Source organism: Phocoena phocoena, chromosome 19, assembly GCF_963924675.1.
Source record: "Phocoena phocoena chromosome 19, mPhoPho1.1, whole genome shotgun sequence".
Taxonomy (NCBI): Eukaryota; Metazoa; Chordata; class Mammalia; order Artiodactyla; family Phocoenidae; genus Phocoena; species Phocoena phocoena.
This window is the reverse complement of record NC_089237.1, coordinates 20,262,421-20,275,573: the sequence shown is the minus strand read 5'-3', so window position 1 is coordinate 20,275,573 and position 13,153 is coordinate 20,262,421. Positions and strand designations below refer to the sequence as shown.

Below are 13,153 nucleotides of genomic sequence, written 5' to 3'. Positions count from 1 at the left end.
AGGCCGTTGCTGCAGTAGCGGCCAGGGAGGGTCAAGGGCCGACCTGGTGATTAAGCATCCGGCAAAGGGTGCAGCCTATCACACAGGTCCCATCCCAAGCCCCCCGGATCCAGGATGCCGTGGTAGATGGGTGTCAGGGAGAGGCCCTCCCTCTAAACACCAGTTTTGGGAGCTCAGGGGGACTGACCAAGGGTCAGGGGCTCCAGTTCCAGACTGAGTGGGGACAGATGAACAGGACAGTGTGTAAATGCTGCTAAGGGTCAGGGAGAGTTCCCAGCCATAGAGGTTAAAGAGATAACTTGGTTCTTTCTAAAGCTCAGCTCAGACCGTGTCTCTGGGTCACTGCTGACCTCACAGGCTTGGGTCCCGTCCTGTGAGCTCCAGAAGGGTGTTTGCAAGCTGGACACCCTGCCCTTCTGCCCCTCCTGCCTTGTTCAGCCTCGTGGGCCTGTGTCATTGGAAGGGCTCGGAGCATAGCTCAGCAGACCTCGTGGCTCTGAGCATCTCTGAACAATGAAGCCTGGGGGAGGAAAGGGATGGGGGTGGTCAGGTGGGGCGTGGGGTTTGCAAAACAAGAACACACTCATTTGCCATTTACCAAGAATTTTTTTTCCCTTTCTTTTCAAGCTGTTGTTTCCTCAAGGGAAAACTTTTATTTGTGTATGAGTAAAATGTGCTCTCTTAATGAATTGAAAGCAGAACAGGATGAGAGATTTTTGTCCCCGTGGCAAAGAACAAAGAAGGAGCTCATTGGCTGGCGGCAGCCAGCGTCGTCCCCACCCCTGGCCCCTAAACTTTCTCCCTGCCTTCTGCCTGCTTCCTAGCAGAGCTGAGACCTGAGAAGGGCCAGCCACGAGTCATCCCTGCCCCAGCGCCCTGGCTGGGAAAATGGCTGTGGCCAGGCCTGGCCTGTGGGAAACACCACACCCCTTCAGCGTGGAGAGCCTGAGGAAAGGTGGCTGGTGAGGGGCCATGGAAGCTGCCGTTTCTCGCTGGCTCAGATGACAGGAGAAAAGAGAGATGGAGGGAGGGATTCAGAGCGTTAGTTTGACCCACTGGCATCCCCCTTCCCCTGCACAGGTGAGAAGTTGCCCCACTGTCTCTGGTCTTGGGGACAAAGCCTTACTTTCTGGAAGCCCTCACTCTGAGTCTCAGGGAGGACTTCTTTCTAGAAGATCGATGGGAACAATGGCCAGGCCTCTTCCACCACCCTAGATCTCACCGATGCCTCTGCCCTTTCACTCCAGGAGGTGTGAACCGCTTCTTGACTTTCACCTCTCGTTTGGGGTTTGGGGGACAACGGCCTTGGTTTCGGAGTGTTGCAGGATCTGGGATAGCTTATCAACCACGTCTCTTTGCAGCCTTGGTTGAGGTAGCTAGCTAGGGTTGGGTTTCATCTGTCTTCTGTGGCTTGGGTTTTCACCACGAGATAAAACTCAATGGCCAGAACGGCCTTTCCCTCAGCAGCTGTTGGTTCATCTGCCCCCAGTCTGAGGGGCCCCGGGAGACGTCCCTCTAGTCCAGGCAAAGGAGCCTCCTATGGGGAGAAGGTGGTGGTGGTCTCAGCCTCCACGCTCATGGAGGACCGCCGGGCGTGCCGGCAGGCGGACCACTGCCGGAGCCGCTCCTGGCTGAGGCAGCCTAGGTCCTTGAAGAGCTTGAAGAGGTCGCTGCGGAACTTGACGCCGATGAAGGCGTACAAGAAAGGGTTGACACAGCAGCGGATGCAGGCCAGGCTGTAGGTGACATCGTAGGCGATGTTGAGCTGCTTGCTGAGTTCGCAGCTGGTGCCGCCGGTGATGTTGAAGTTGGCCACCGTCTGGGCCAGGACCACCCCGTTGTAGGGCAGCTGGAAGGCTACGAAGACCACGACCACGGCAATGATCACCTTGATGGCCTTGTTGCGCTCGAAGTTGCGCGCCTGGAGCAGGGTGCGGATGATGAGGAGGTAGCAGAAGCTCATGGCCACCAGGGGGATCAGAAAGCCTACCACCATCTGGGCCACCCGGATGGTGATCAGGGCCTCCACGCGCTCGGTGATGAGGGAGCACCGCAGTGCTGGCTCAGTGCTGCTCCTCTGAATGCCGCTGTACAGCAGCTCTGGGCTGGAGAGCACCACGGCCAACAGCCAGATGCCCACGCAGGAGAGCTTGCTGATGAGAAGGACGCGGGCACGGTGGCGGTGGGCCGAGACGGCCTGGACGATGGCGACATAGCGGTCGATGCTGATGCATAGAAGCAGAAGCATGCCGCTGAAGAAGCTAATCTTGTAGATGCCAAAGATGAGCTTGCAAACGTGGACCCCGAAGACCCAGGACTTGGCCGCGCTGTACGCCCAGAAGGGAAGGGTCAGGAGGAAGAGGATGTCCGCCACGGCCAGGTTGAGCAGGTAGGTATCGGTCATGGTCTTGAGCCTCTTGAAATAGATGTAGGTCAGCATGACCAGCCCGTTGCCCAGCAGGCCCATGAAGCAAATGATGGAGTACATGACCGGGAGGAACCAGGCTTTAAAGTTCCGCACGTCCTTCTTGAAGCACACGGACTCGTACAGCGTGTAGTCCACTGTGGTGTTGTCTCCGACGTAATCGTCCGTGACCTCATCCTGGCACAGGCACACCTGTGGGGAGGGAACACGATCCAGCTTAGCTGAGTGGGTCTCAATCTCACTGCTGTGGGATCGGCCAGAGCAGTGGTTTCAGGCGCAGTTAGCATCACCTGCAAATTCTCGGACCCTGTGTGAGACCCACTGAACCAGAATCTCAGGGACTGGGGCCCAGGAATCTGTTTTTCTAAACTTTCCGGGTGTTCCTTTCATTTGAAATCAGTGCTTCTCATATTTTAACATGCACATGAACTCGGGGATCTTGTTCAGATGATTTAGTGGGCTGGGGTGGAGCCTGGGATTCTGCCTTTCTAATAAGGAGCAAGTGTCTGATTTTGCCAACTCTTCTGAGAGACTTGACCTTAACAGGTGTTAACGGTGGACTAGAAATAGTCTGGGCTTTGGGGCCAAATGAGCCTTGGGCTTGTTAAATACACTCCATTCTCCCTAAGACTCAGTTTTCTCATCTGTGAAATGGAGATAAATACTATCTCCTCCACATGGTTGTTGTGAGGGTCCTAACTCGATTCTGGCATCATTTCGTCTCCATGGAGGTTTTATTTTGCCCATTGGAAACTCCAGGAAAGTGGGGTCGTGTGTCTTTCTTTTTGAGCCTCCTTTGGAACCTGGTAGAAAGAACTTTCCAGGGGAGGGGGCCTACAAAAATACTCCAGTTTTTGAGGGAAAATCCACTTGGGCTAAGGTTGAGGAGGGCTGGAGTGAGAAGAGAGGAAGGCAAAGCTCTATTAAGAGGCCAGAAAGCCCTGGTTTGGGGCAAGCTGCCGTGATCAGGGGTGGTCAGTGACTTGAAGACTTATGGATCCGTGCGGCCCGGGAAACAGCACCCAGCATGAGGCAGAAGCTCAGGTGATGCAGGCCCAAGTGGATGGTGGGGCCACAGCCTCAGCCGTGACTGAGTCCTCTCGGGCCCAGGAAGGAAGCATGGCCCTGTCTCCACCCTCCCTCCATCCTCGAACCCTCTCCCCGCACCTCTCTCCTCTTTCTTCCTTGCTGTATCTTCTGGCAGATCCCAGTCAGCAGGGCTCAGCTGCTCAGGGCTTTTTTTAGCCTATCTGCGAGGCAGGGTGAAGGTTCAGGCAGCCTGCTGTGATTTTATCAATGAAGGAGGGCACTCGGGCTGGCTAAGCCGTGCGGGGCTGGGAGCTGGGCTGGAAGACTGCCTCACGAAGCTCCTGGTCCCTCCTCTGGGAATGGGGCCCTGGGCAGCTCGACATGACGGATTTTCATGCAATTGGGGAACTGGAGGGAGTGTAGAGATGAGGAAAGAGGGGCTCTTGGAGAAGCGATGTGGCTTGTTCAAGGTTGCTCAGCCAGAAGGGGAACCCAGTCTCCTGACTTCCCTGTATCCTGTCTCTTTCTCACTTCCAAATTCTGGATTCATCGCTATTCTGCTTGGCAAGAGGGCAAGGACCAAATCACGCCCAGGAGCTTTTTTGGGCATTGCTATCTTGAGAAGAAAAGTCAGTGGCAACCACTTTTCTCTTTTCCGGGCATGATTGCAGCCTGGGAGGCCTGGAAGAGGCTGGCTGCCCTTGGCCGCCCAGGATAATGTCCAAGGCCTCAGGTCCAGGGTTCCTGGACATAAGGGGGCTCTGGGCCTTGGAGGGCAGTATACCCAGCCACAGGTGGTGACCTGTGTTCCCCACCACCCCATTCTGCCTTCTCTTTCCCTGCTTAGTATCCACCCCCTGTACCAGGGGCCACCAGGCTTGATGTGTCTCTGCAGCCCCAAGCCCCACCACATCCTGCCCCATCTGAGCGGAATCCATCCCCTCAAGTAAAGAGAAGGATTCGCCCAGCTGTCCCTTATCCCCTCCCCAACCTTCCAGCCCCTCCGGAGTCCTGGAAACAGGGGAGAGAGAGGGGAGGGAGTGGTGCTGGGGAAGGGCGCCAAGCTGTGGGCTACAGCCCAAGCTCCAGGGGGCCTCTGGGATGGGGTTTCGGGAACAGTGCCCAACTTGGGGCCTGCCTCTGGCCGGAGCTCCTGGAAAGCTGCCCCTTTGGCTTCCAGACCTGGGCAAGAGCCAAATTCTGAAGTGCTGCCTCTCCAGCTCCTACCTCAGCCCCCCCTCCCCCTCCAAGAGAGCTCCCAACCCCAGCAAACGGGGGAGAGTCGACTTCACGAGTTAGTTTCTTCTAACTCTGGCACTTGATTGGGCACAGATTTTCTGTCTCCACAGCTGGGGTTGAGACGCTGAAACCTGTAAACTGGGGATCTTTGCTCCTACAGCGCTCTGGGCCCCTCTAAAGGATGTGCTTCCATCCTCCCCCATAGTGAGGCTCAGGCCAGGCTCTATTTCACAGAAGGGAACTGGGGCTTCGAGGGGAGCCTTTGGCTGGAGGGTGGAGGAGGGAGACAGGTTTGGGGCGATAGGATAGTTACCAGCCACCAGGCCACAGGTTCTTTTCTCAGCTCACACATGAAGATTTACATGTGTGGGCGTGGACACATATGTGCAAAACCCAGGAACCTTTTTGCAAAGCAAAGAACTCTCTCCAAGAACTCGGGAGTCCATCTTTCTGTCTCCGGGATGGGGATATTGGAAGTGGGGTGGGGAAGGTGGGGTAACTTGCTTTCTCCCATGTTTTAATGGAAATGGAGTAAAGGAATGTTGGAGAACATCCGTGGCTTTCTAGGGTCACTCAGCAGATGGAGAGGAGGGGTGGCCATCAGCTTAACGAATGACAAATTTGTGTCTGGGTCTTTCTGGCAAATGCCCAGCGTCTCCACCAGAACCCAGGGCTTGGGCTTCGGAAGGACCAGGCTTGGGGAGGGGCGTATGGGAGAGGGAACGGAGCTTTTCTTGGTGGGACACCTACCTGGAAGATGACGAGCAGGGCCACCACCAGCACGCTCTTCATTGGCTTCCCTGCAGGAGACAAGGTGAGAAAGTTATTGCTTGGCAGGGATGGCTCTTTGTTATGACAGAAAGCCACAAAGCCAGGGGACTTTCATCATATTCTCCAGACACCATGTTTGAGAACATGAGAACCAGATTGTGCCTTGGAGCACCTGGCCAGCTGCCCAGCCTCACTGCCCTCCCCGCCTCCCCTCCATAAGGGGTCCCAGAAAGGGGCGGGATCGGAATGCAGGGCAGCCCCTCCCCTCTTCTTGGCCCTTCAGGGCCTCTTCTGGAATTGGAAAGTCCATCTTGGCCCAGACCACCCCTCAAGGCTGAACGGCAGGCTGAGGCCCCAGGTTCTCACAAGGCCTAATGTGGGCCCTGGCTGCTCAGTCCTGCTTTGTGGCTGAGCCGAGGGCTGGAACTGGAACTTATTTTCTCCAAACGCTGAGCAGGGGGGACAGATCATAGGGTGGTTTATATAGAAATCGTATCTCACTTAACAGTCTGGGAGCTGTGCCCTCTTCACCTTTGTAGCCTCCCTTCCCCTAACTGGACCAGACCACAGGAAAGAGTCAGTAACTGTGATGCCGGGAATGACTACAAGGCAGGACTTGTTGGTCCACCGCACCTCCAGTCTCAGGAGGGTCAGTAGATCCTCCTGATCTTGGGATCCTGCTTCTAGCAGATCCTTGGGATCCTGCTTCTAGCACTTTCTGGAGGCTGGGGGCCTCCCTCCGGCGAACAAGGGATTCTGCTTCCTCCTAGAGGCAACATCACAGGCTCAGCGAGTCTGTGTGCTTGGCCACAGCGCCACCTGCTGGAAATTTTGTGGCACGACACCCAAATTGGCATTGTGCTCCAGGGAGCGTGCCTAGGGCAGGGATTCTGGGCTTGGGGGAGTCTTAGGGGAAGGAAGAAGGGCATCGAGCCACATAAATAAACAGGCATTTCTCCCAAGTTATACTGAATGCTACTGCTAGCTGCGTCTTCCTAAAGCATAGCTCTGATGCCGACCCCCACTCTGCCCTCTTCCTAAATTAGGACCTCTCTACCCAGCCCCAAGGACCTCTCTACGCAGCCCTAAGGATGACGCCCTGATGCCGAGCGTGGCAGTCAAGCCTTCCACTGTTTACTTGGACCTGGCTTTCTAGTTGTGTCTTCTGTTTCTGGGGACAGGCATCCACTGTCCCGTTGTCCCCAGCTTGCACCTGAGTATTTGCAGTCCTGGGTGGGAATGGATCTCTGTACAACATCATGGCTCCCCTCTCTCATTCCCCTTCCTTGCCAAATTGACCCGTGAGCCCCTGAGCTTGAGTTTGAGTCCACATCTCTACCCTTAAGCACACTCTCTTCATGGTCCAATGAGCTGCCCTTCCTCCGTTGACTCATTTTGATGTGAAGCGCTCGAGGTTTCTTTAAACACATACACGTCTTTCGGTTACTCTAGAGAAAGCCTGCTCTGACTGTCAGTGAGAACTGAGAAACCGCAAGGTTTTGATGTCACAACGGTGAAATACGAGGAGCATGAGTTGTGTTTCTAGTTCACTCCATCAACCCCCTTTCCTGGCCCCGTCTCAGTCCTTCTGCCACTGGCTGGGGGAGGGGTATGGAGGGAGGGCTGGAGGGTGTGTGTATGTGAGGTCTCCTTCCGGGTGTGTTGGAGAGGGTCGTCGAGCAGGGATCTTCTAGGACCAGAATAGGTCGTTTTCAAGAAAGGTGACCAAACAGGAACTTAGGGGTACTCAGGTGTGTGGCAGAGGCCGCCTGGTCAACAGCCTTGACTCAGTTTACTTCTGTCTGTTACAAAGTCATAAAGTAACTCGCTTTGGGCAGCAGCTTGAGTGGGACCAGAGAAGTTGGGAATCTCAAGGGCTGAGGAGTGGTTGACTTATGTGTTGGGTATTTTCTGAGTTCTTGAGTTTCTAGTAATGATCACAACGAAAAGGAAATTCCCTAGAACTCCAACCTTAGCTCCCAGTGAGAGAAACTAGAGATGAGTAACTTTCCCAGAGTCACACAACCATCTGGTAGTGGAGCTGGGCTTTGAATCCATCTAATTTCAGAAACCACACTCCTAAATGCTCTTCAATGCTGCCTCTCAGGCTTTATGTTCCTCTCCCTCCTAACATCCTGTGAGTTACCCCTTGTGAGGCTCATTCCATATTCCGGAAAATAGAGGCTCAGAGAGGTTAGGTCACCTGTCTGGGGTCACACAGCTGCTAAGAGATGGATCTGAGATTTTTTTAATGAGCTCTCATTACTTCCTTTCTGTTGAGGCTGCTGTGTATAGAGACCTCTGTGGAGCATAAAGGGAATCCTCACTCCCCTCCATCCCATTGGAGAAGAGTGAGGATTGGCCACCCAGTTCTGCTGCTTCCACTTCCTAACATCTCAGATCTGCCCCGCCCTTCTACCCCAACATAAGGCTTTGCTGCCACGGAGCTCCTCTGAAACACAGATCACGTTATTTAACTCACATAATTGAAAAAGAAAAATCTTCATTGGCGCCCCATTGCTTTCATCAAAAAGCCCAAATTTTTAGCAGTGCCACACGGAATCTTAAAGATTGGCCCTTGCCTGTCCCTCCTGCCTCCCTTTCTCCCTTCCTCCTTGGCACGGCCAGGTCCTTTACACCCTCCTCAACTTGCTTCTTTCTTGTCTCTATTAGCTTTTGTCAGAGCTGACCAGCTGGGAGCCTGCAGGCTGAATCTCCAGGATATTCTGTTTGGCTACATGGAGTTCGCAAAAAATTGGATTTGGATACCTTTAGGTGGGGCTTGTACCCTCTGAATCACTTCACTGCCCTCCACTTACTACATCTACTCCCATTCCCTCATTTACAATTGAGCCATTGAGTCTGCTATCCCTGCCGCATCCTGGGCCCCTTGCTCCTTGTTTTCTGGTTTGATAACTCCTACACGTCCTGTAAAACCCAACTTAAATGCTCCCCTGACTCACATTCATTGTTCGTTTTTTTAGATTTCACAATCGCCCTGCTCTTAGCCCATCAGCACTCTCTCTCCCTCTCTTGCGGTGGCTTATTGACATATGTGTCCCTCCCCCACCAGACTGGTCCTGCCTGAATTCCTCCATCAATGACAGTTGACTGAAAGTACCAAGCAAAGAGGAGAGATTTCCCAACAGCTCCCCCAGGCTGCAGGGTTCCCTTCCTCCCCAGCCAGGCTCCCCAAAGGCCAGGAGGGATTGGCCCTGAATCTCTTTAGCATCCCCATCTGCCGCCATCTCTGGCTGAGCTGTGAGAGATGAGTATCTTAACAGCTCATTTTTCTCTTCTCTGCTTTGGAAAATTCTAACCGAAGTCTTAGGCCCCACTTCTTGAAGATGGGGAAGGTGTCTTGGGGCTGCTCATTCAAATCATGAAAAAGGCCAACTCAGCCCGGGTTCGGCGTTTTCATTTTGTGTAACAGAAACTTTGCCCCTCACCCACCTTGGGCTCCCTGCTGGGCTGACAAAGAGAGAGAAACAGATCCTTCGTGGCCCACCCGTCCTACCAACGGCCTGGAGTCTGATCTGAGCAAAGTGTCTCAGTGGTGTCCCCTCCTACCAGTATTTAGGGCTTGGCCAGCCGTTGGGGCTTTCTTGAATTGAGTGAGGCAGTAAGAACATCCCTTTTCCTGCATCAGAGGTTTCCTGCATTAAAGGGACCTCCCTCCCTGCATTAACACCTGTGAGTCTAGCACCCCCAAACCTAGTCCTGGGAGGAGACCCCCCCTGCCCCGTGCTGTGCTGGGGCTGCTCTTGAGGGCTCATCGAGCCAGTGGTGTACACCTCTCTCCGACTCTGTGCTCAGTCATTTCATGGCTTGAAATCGGCTGACGGCTTGAAGTCAGCTATGGTGGAAGACTTTACACTATGGAAATTGACAAGCACTACATGTCAGAGTCTGCTCTGGGGAGCCGGTTCTCTAGCCTTTACCAGCGCACCACGGGGACCTGCTTGGTTTCCTTCACAGAGGTCAAACCAAGAGGCAGGATTGGGGTCTCCAGGGGATGAGGGCTGCATTCTGGGACGGTGGTTAGTGGGGCTGGTTGTCTGGGGAGTGGGATTAGACGGCAAGCTGCTGGGAGGAGGGGAAGTTGAAAGAGAATTTTTTTTTTTTTGCGGTACGCGGGCCTCTCACTGTTGTGGCCTCTCCCATTGCGGAGCGCAGGCTCCGGACGCGCAGGCTCAGCGGCCATGGCTCACGGGCCCAGCCGCTCCGCGGCATGTGGGATCTTCCCGGACCGGGGCACGAACCCGTGTCCCCTGCATCGGCAGGCGGACTCTCAACCACTGCGCCACCAGGGAAGCCCGGAAGAGATTTTTAAAAACTGAAATCAGAGTTCTTGATGCCATTCATTCATTCACTCATTCATTCCACAAACATTTTCTGCTCATACCCCCAAAGCACCTGGGAATCAGAGGTGCAAGAATCAGACCCTGGCTTCCAGGGGTTCTCAGTCGGTGTGTGGGACGGTCACTTTAGCCCTTTAAGATCTGTCTGCTGGGTCCACCCAGGGTTCTGGGTGGGTGGAAAAAGCAGACATGAAGGCAAGAGGCTGTGGTGTGGTGGGTCGGGTTGTGAGGACAGCAGAGAGTGAACGGGAACCTTCACTTTTTAAAGCCAACCCCTTGCGGCTTTGAGGCTGCCGTGGTGCTGTTTGCCGGTGAGAACCCGGCCTTCGTAGCCTCAGGCGGGTCTGACTCCTCAGCTCAGATTTATAAACACTCCCAGAACCTCCTCGGGGCTTCCCTTGGACTCCCTCTGGTTAAGACCGAGATTAGACTTTTGAAAGGGATGAATCATTTTCCTGGGTAGAAAAAGTGATTAAGTGAGGCTGGGGGCTGTGCTGGAAGCCCTGGCTGTGACTTCTCCCAGCTGAAGGCTCCTTGTGGTCTCATTTAGTGTTGTCCACCCAACATTTAACCAGCAAGAGGCAACAGCTTGCCCGTGGGACATGCAGCAGACAGACAATAAGCACAGCGTGCATTGCGTTGTGTGTAGTGTCATGTACACAATGCACTTGCCTTTAATCTGCTCCTTGTTATAACCTTAAAAGAGCAGACATTCTCATTCCTATTTAGCCTGGGAGAAAGGTGGGAATCGGAGGGCGAGTGGAGGGTCCTGAGCCCTCCAAGGAGAAATTTCCCTGATGAAACAGGTCCCTGAGAGCCTCCCTCATCACCCCAGGCTGAGACAGAACAGGTGCTGTCCAGATTTCCACCAACCCCAGCCCTGCCGCCTTCTGCAGTCCCTACTGTTCTTGGAAGATGTGACCCCCCCTTATCTTTCCTGGAACCAATGGTTAGCCCCTTCCCCAGGTCTGAAAGGTGCACTCTCCATGCCTGGGAGAACAGGGTGGTACTCTCTGGGAGCAGCCACTAATTCCCAGCAATGCCACCTCACTTCTCTGGGAGGCTCCCCTAGGCCTTCCACCCCCACCCTCCATCCCCATCCCACAAAGTCAGCCTGGGTGTCCAGGTGACGCTGGTACTGCTTTCTCTCACACGGGGGAGGCTCACTCACCCAGGTCCATGACACTCTCGGCAGCTGAAACCACACAGGAAGATTGTGCCCGGCCTCTGTCTGGGGAGGAAGTCGTACAAGCCCCTTTTAAGCTGTGAGAGGAACCACCCTCTTCCCTGCCCCTCCCACCTCTGCTCCTCCGTCCAATCCAGCTCCACTAAGGGTCTGGACTCAGGTGCCTCGTGGGACCATAGGGATATGAGGGGTATGAGAAGGTGACAGAGAGTGACGGCCCACTCACCGGCCATAGGATCATGAATCATCGGGTCATTTACATTCAAAAAGCCCCCTGTGTAGACTAGGGGCCCAGCCCAAGGCAGGGGAACAGGGGCCATTCAGTGATTCCACAAATGTTTTTAGCCTAGTACCATGTGCCAGGGAGTCAAGAGATAAGTGAGAGATGTGCCCCCATCCTTCCTTTGCCCTGCTCAATGTCACAAGGGACTACATTTCCCAAACTACTTTGCCCTCTGGGTTTTGGGTAGGTTTGGTCAATGGGCGGCACTGACAGATGATGGGAGGTAGAAGGGGAGGGATGTGCCGGGATGTTTCTTTTCTCCTTCCTTCTTTTCTCTTCCCTCACCTCTTCTCTTTCTTTTTTTTTTTTTTTTTTAATTTTGTTTTCTTTTTTAAAAATTTAGTTTTTCTTTTATATTGGAGTAGAGTTGATTTACAACGTTGTGTTAGTTTCAGGTGTACAGCCGATGACGTATACATACATCCATTCTTTTTCAGATTCTTTTCCCAGATAGGTTATTACAGAAGATTGAGTTGAGTTCCCTGTGCTATACAGTAGGTCCTTGTTGATTATCTATTTTGTATATAGTAGCATGTATATGTTAATCCCACACTCCTAATTTATCCCTCCCCCTGCCTCTACCTTTCCCCTTTGGTAACCATAAGTTTGTTTTTCCTTTCCTTTTTTAATGACAACTTTATTGAATTATAATTCACAGATTAACTCAACCTTTTAAGGTGTACCAGTCAGGTTTTTTTGGGTGGTGTTGTATATTCACAGAGTTGTACAGCTGTCACCAAAATCAATTTTAGAACATTTTATTTTATTTTATTTATTTACTTTTTTAGTTTAAAAAAATGTTTATTTATTTATTTAGGCTGTGCTGGGTCTTAATTGCGGCACGTGGGATCTTTGTTGTGGCATGCGGGATGTTTTTTTAGTTGCGGCAAGTGGACTTCTAGTTGCAGCATGCGGATCTTAGTTGTGGCATGCAGGATCTAGTTCCCCAACCTGGGATCGAACCCAGGCCCCCTGAATTGGGAGTGTGGAGTCTTACCCCCTGGAACACCAGGGAAGCCCCTAGAACATTTTAAATCACTCCCTCCTGTAACACCCTCCTCTTTATTAGTGAAGACTCCCCATATCCCCTCCAACCCCACCCCCAGCCCCTGGTAACAACAAATCTACTTTCTGTCTTTATAGATTAGCCTATTCTGGACACTTCACATAAATAGAATTATACTATATGTGGCCTTTGTGTCTGGCTTCTTTCACTTAGCATAATGTTTTCAAGGTTCTTCCATGTTGTAGTATATATTAATATTTCATTCCTTTTTATGGTCCAGTAATGTTCCATTGTATGATATCCATACAAACAATACTCTATTTGTTTATCCATCTTCAGTTAGATATTTGGGTTGTTTCCACTTTTTGGCTATGATGAATAATGCTGCTAGGAACATTCATATACAAGTTTTTGTGTGGACATATGTTTCTTTTTCTCTAGAATACATGCCTAGGAGAAAATTGCCAGGTCATATGGTAACTACATGTTCAACATTCGGAGGAACTGTCAAACTTTTCCCAAAATGGCATCACCATTTTACATTCCCATCAGCGATATATGAAGTTTCCACATCCTTAACAAAATTTGTTATTGTCTGTTTTTTTTTTCTTTTGATTCTAGCCATCCTAGTGGGCGTTAAGTGGTTTTAATTTGCATTATCCTAATGACTAATGATAATGAGTACCTTTTCATGTGCTTATTGACCATTTATAAATTTTCTTTGGAGAAATGTCTATTTAAATCCTTTGCCCATTTTTAAATTGGTTTTTTTTTTTTACTGTTGAGTTGTAAGAGTTTTTTTATATATTCTGGATACAAGTCCTTTATCAGATATATGATCTGTAAATATTTT

The 13,153-nt window shown here is 52.0% G+C and overlaps 1 protein-coding gene across 1 annotated transcript; it reads right to left on the bottom strand.

Moving 5' to 3' along the window:
• Nucleotides 1–604: 604 nt before the first annotated feature.
• CCR7 (C-C motif chemokine receptor 7) lies at nucleotides 605–11,052 on the bottom strand. The gene is made up of 3 exons (XM_065897285.1): nucleotides 10,997–11,052; nucleotides 5,444–5,493; nucleotides 605–2,617 (listed from the first exon to the last, which is right to left on the bottom strand). The coding sequence occupies exons 1-3, from the start codon at nucleotides 11,004–11,006 to the stop codon at nucleotides 1,538–1,540; spliced, it is 1,140 nt and encodes a 379-aa protein (XP_065753357.1). The 5' UTR covers nucleotides 11,007–11,052; the 3' UTR covers nucleotides 605–1,537.
• Nucleotides 11,053–13,153: the final 2,101 nt, after the last annotated feature.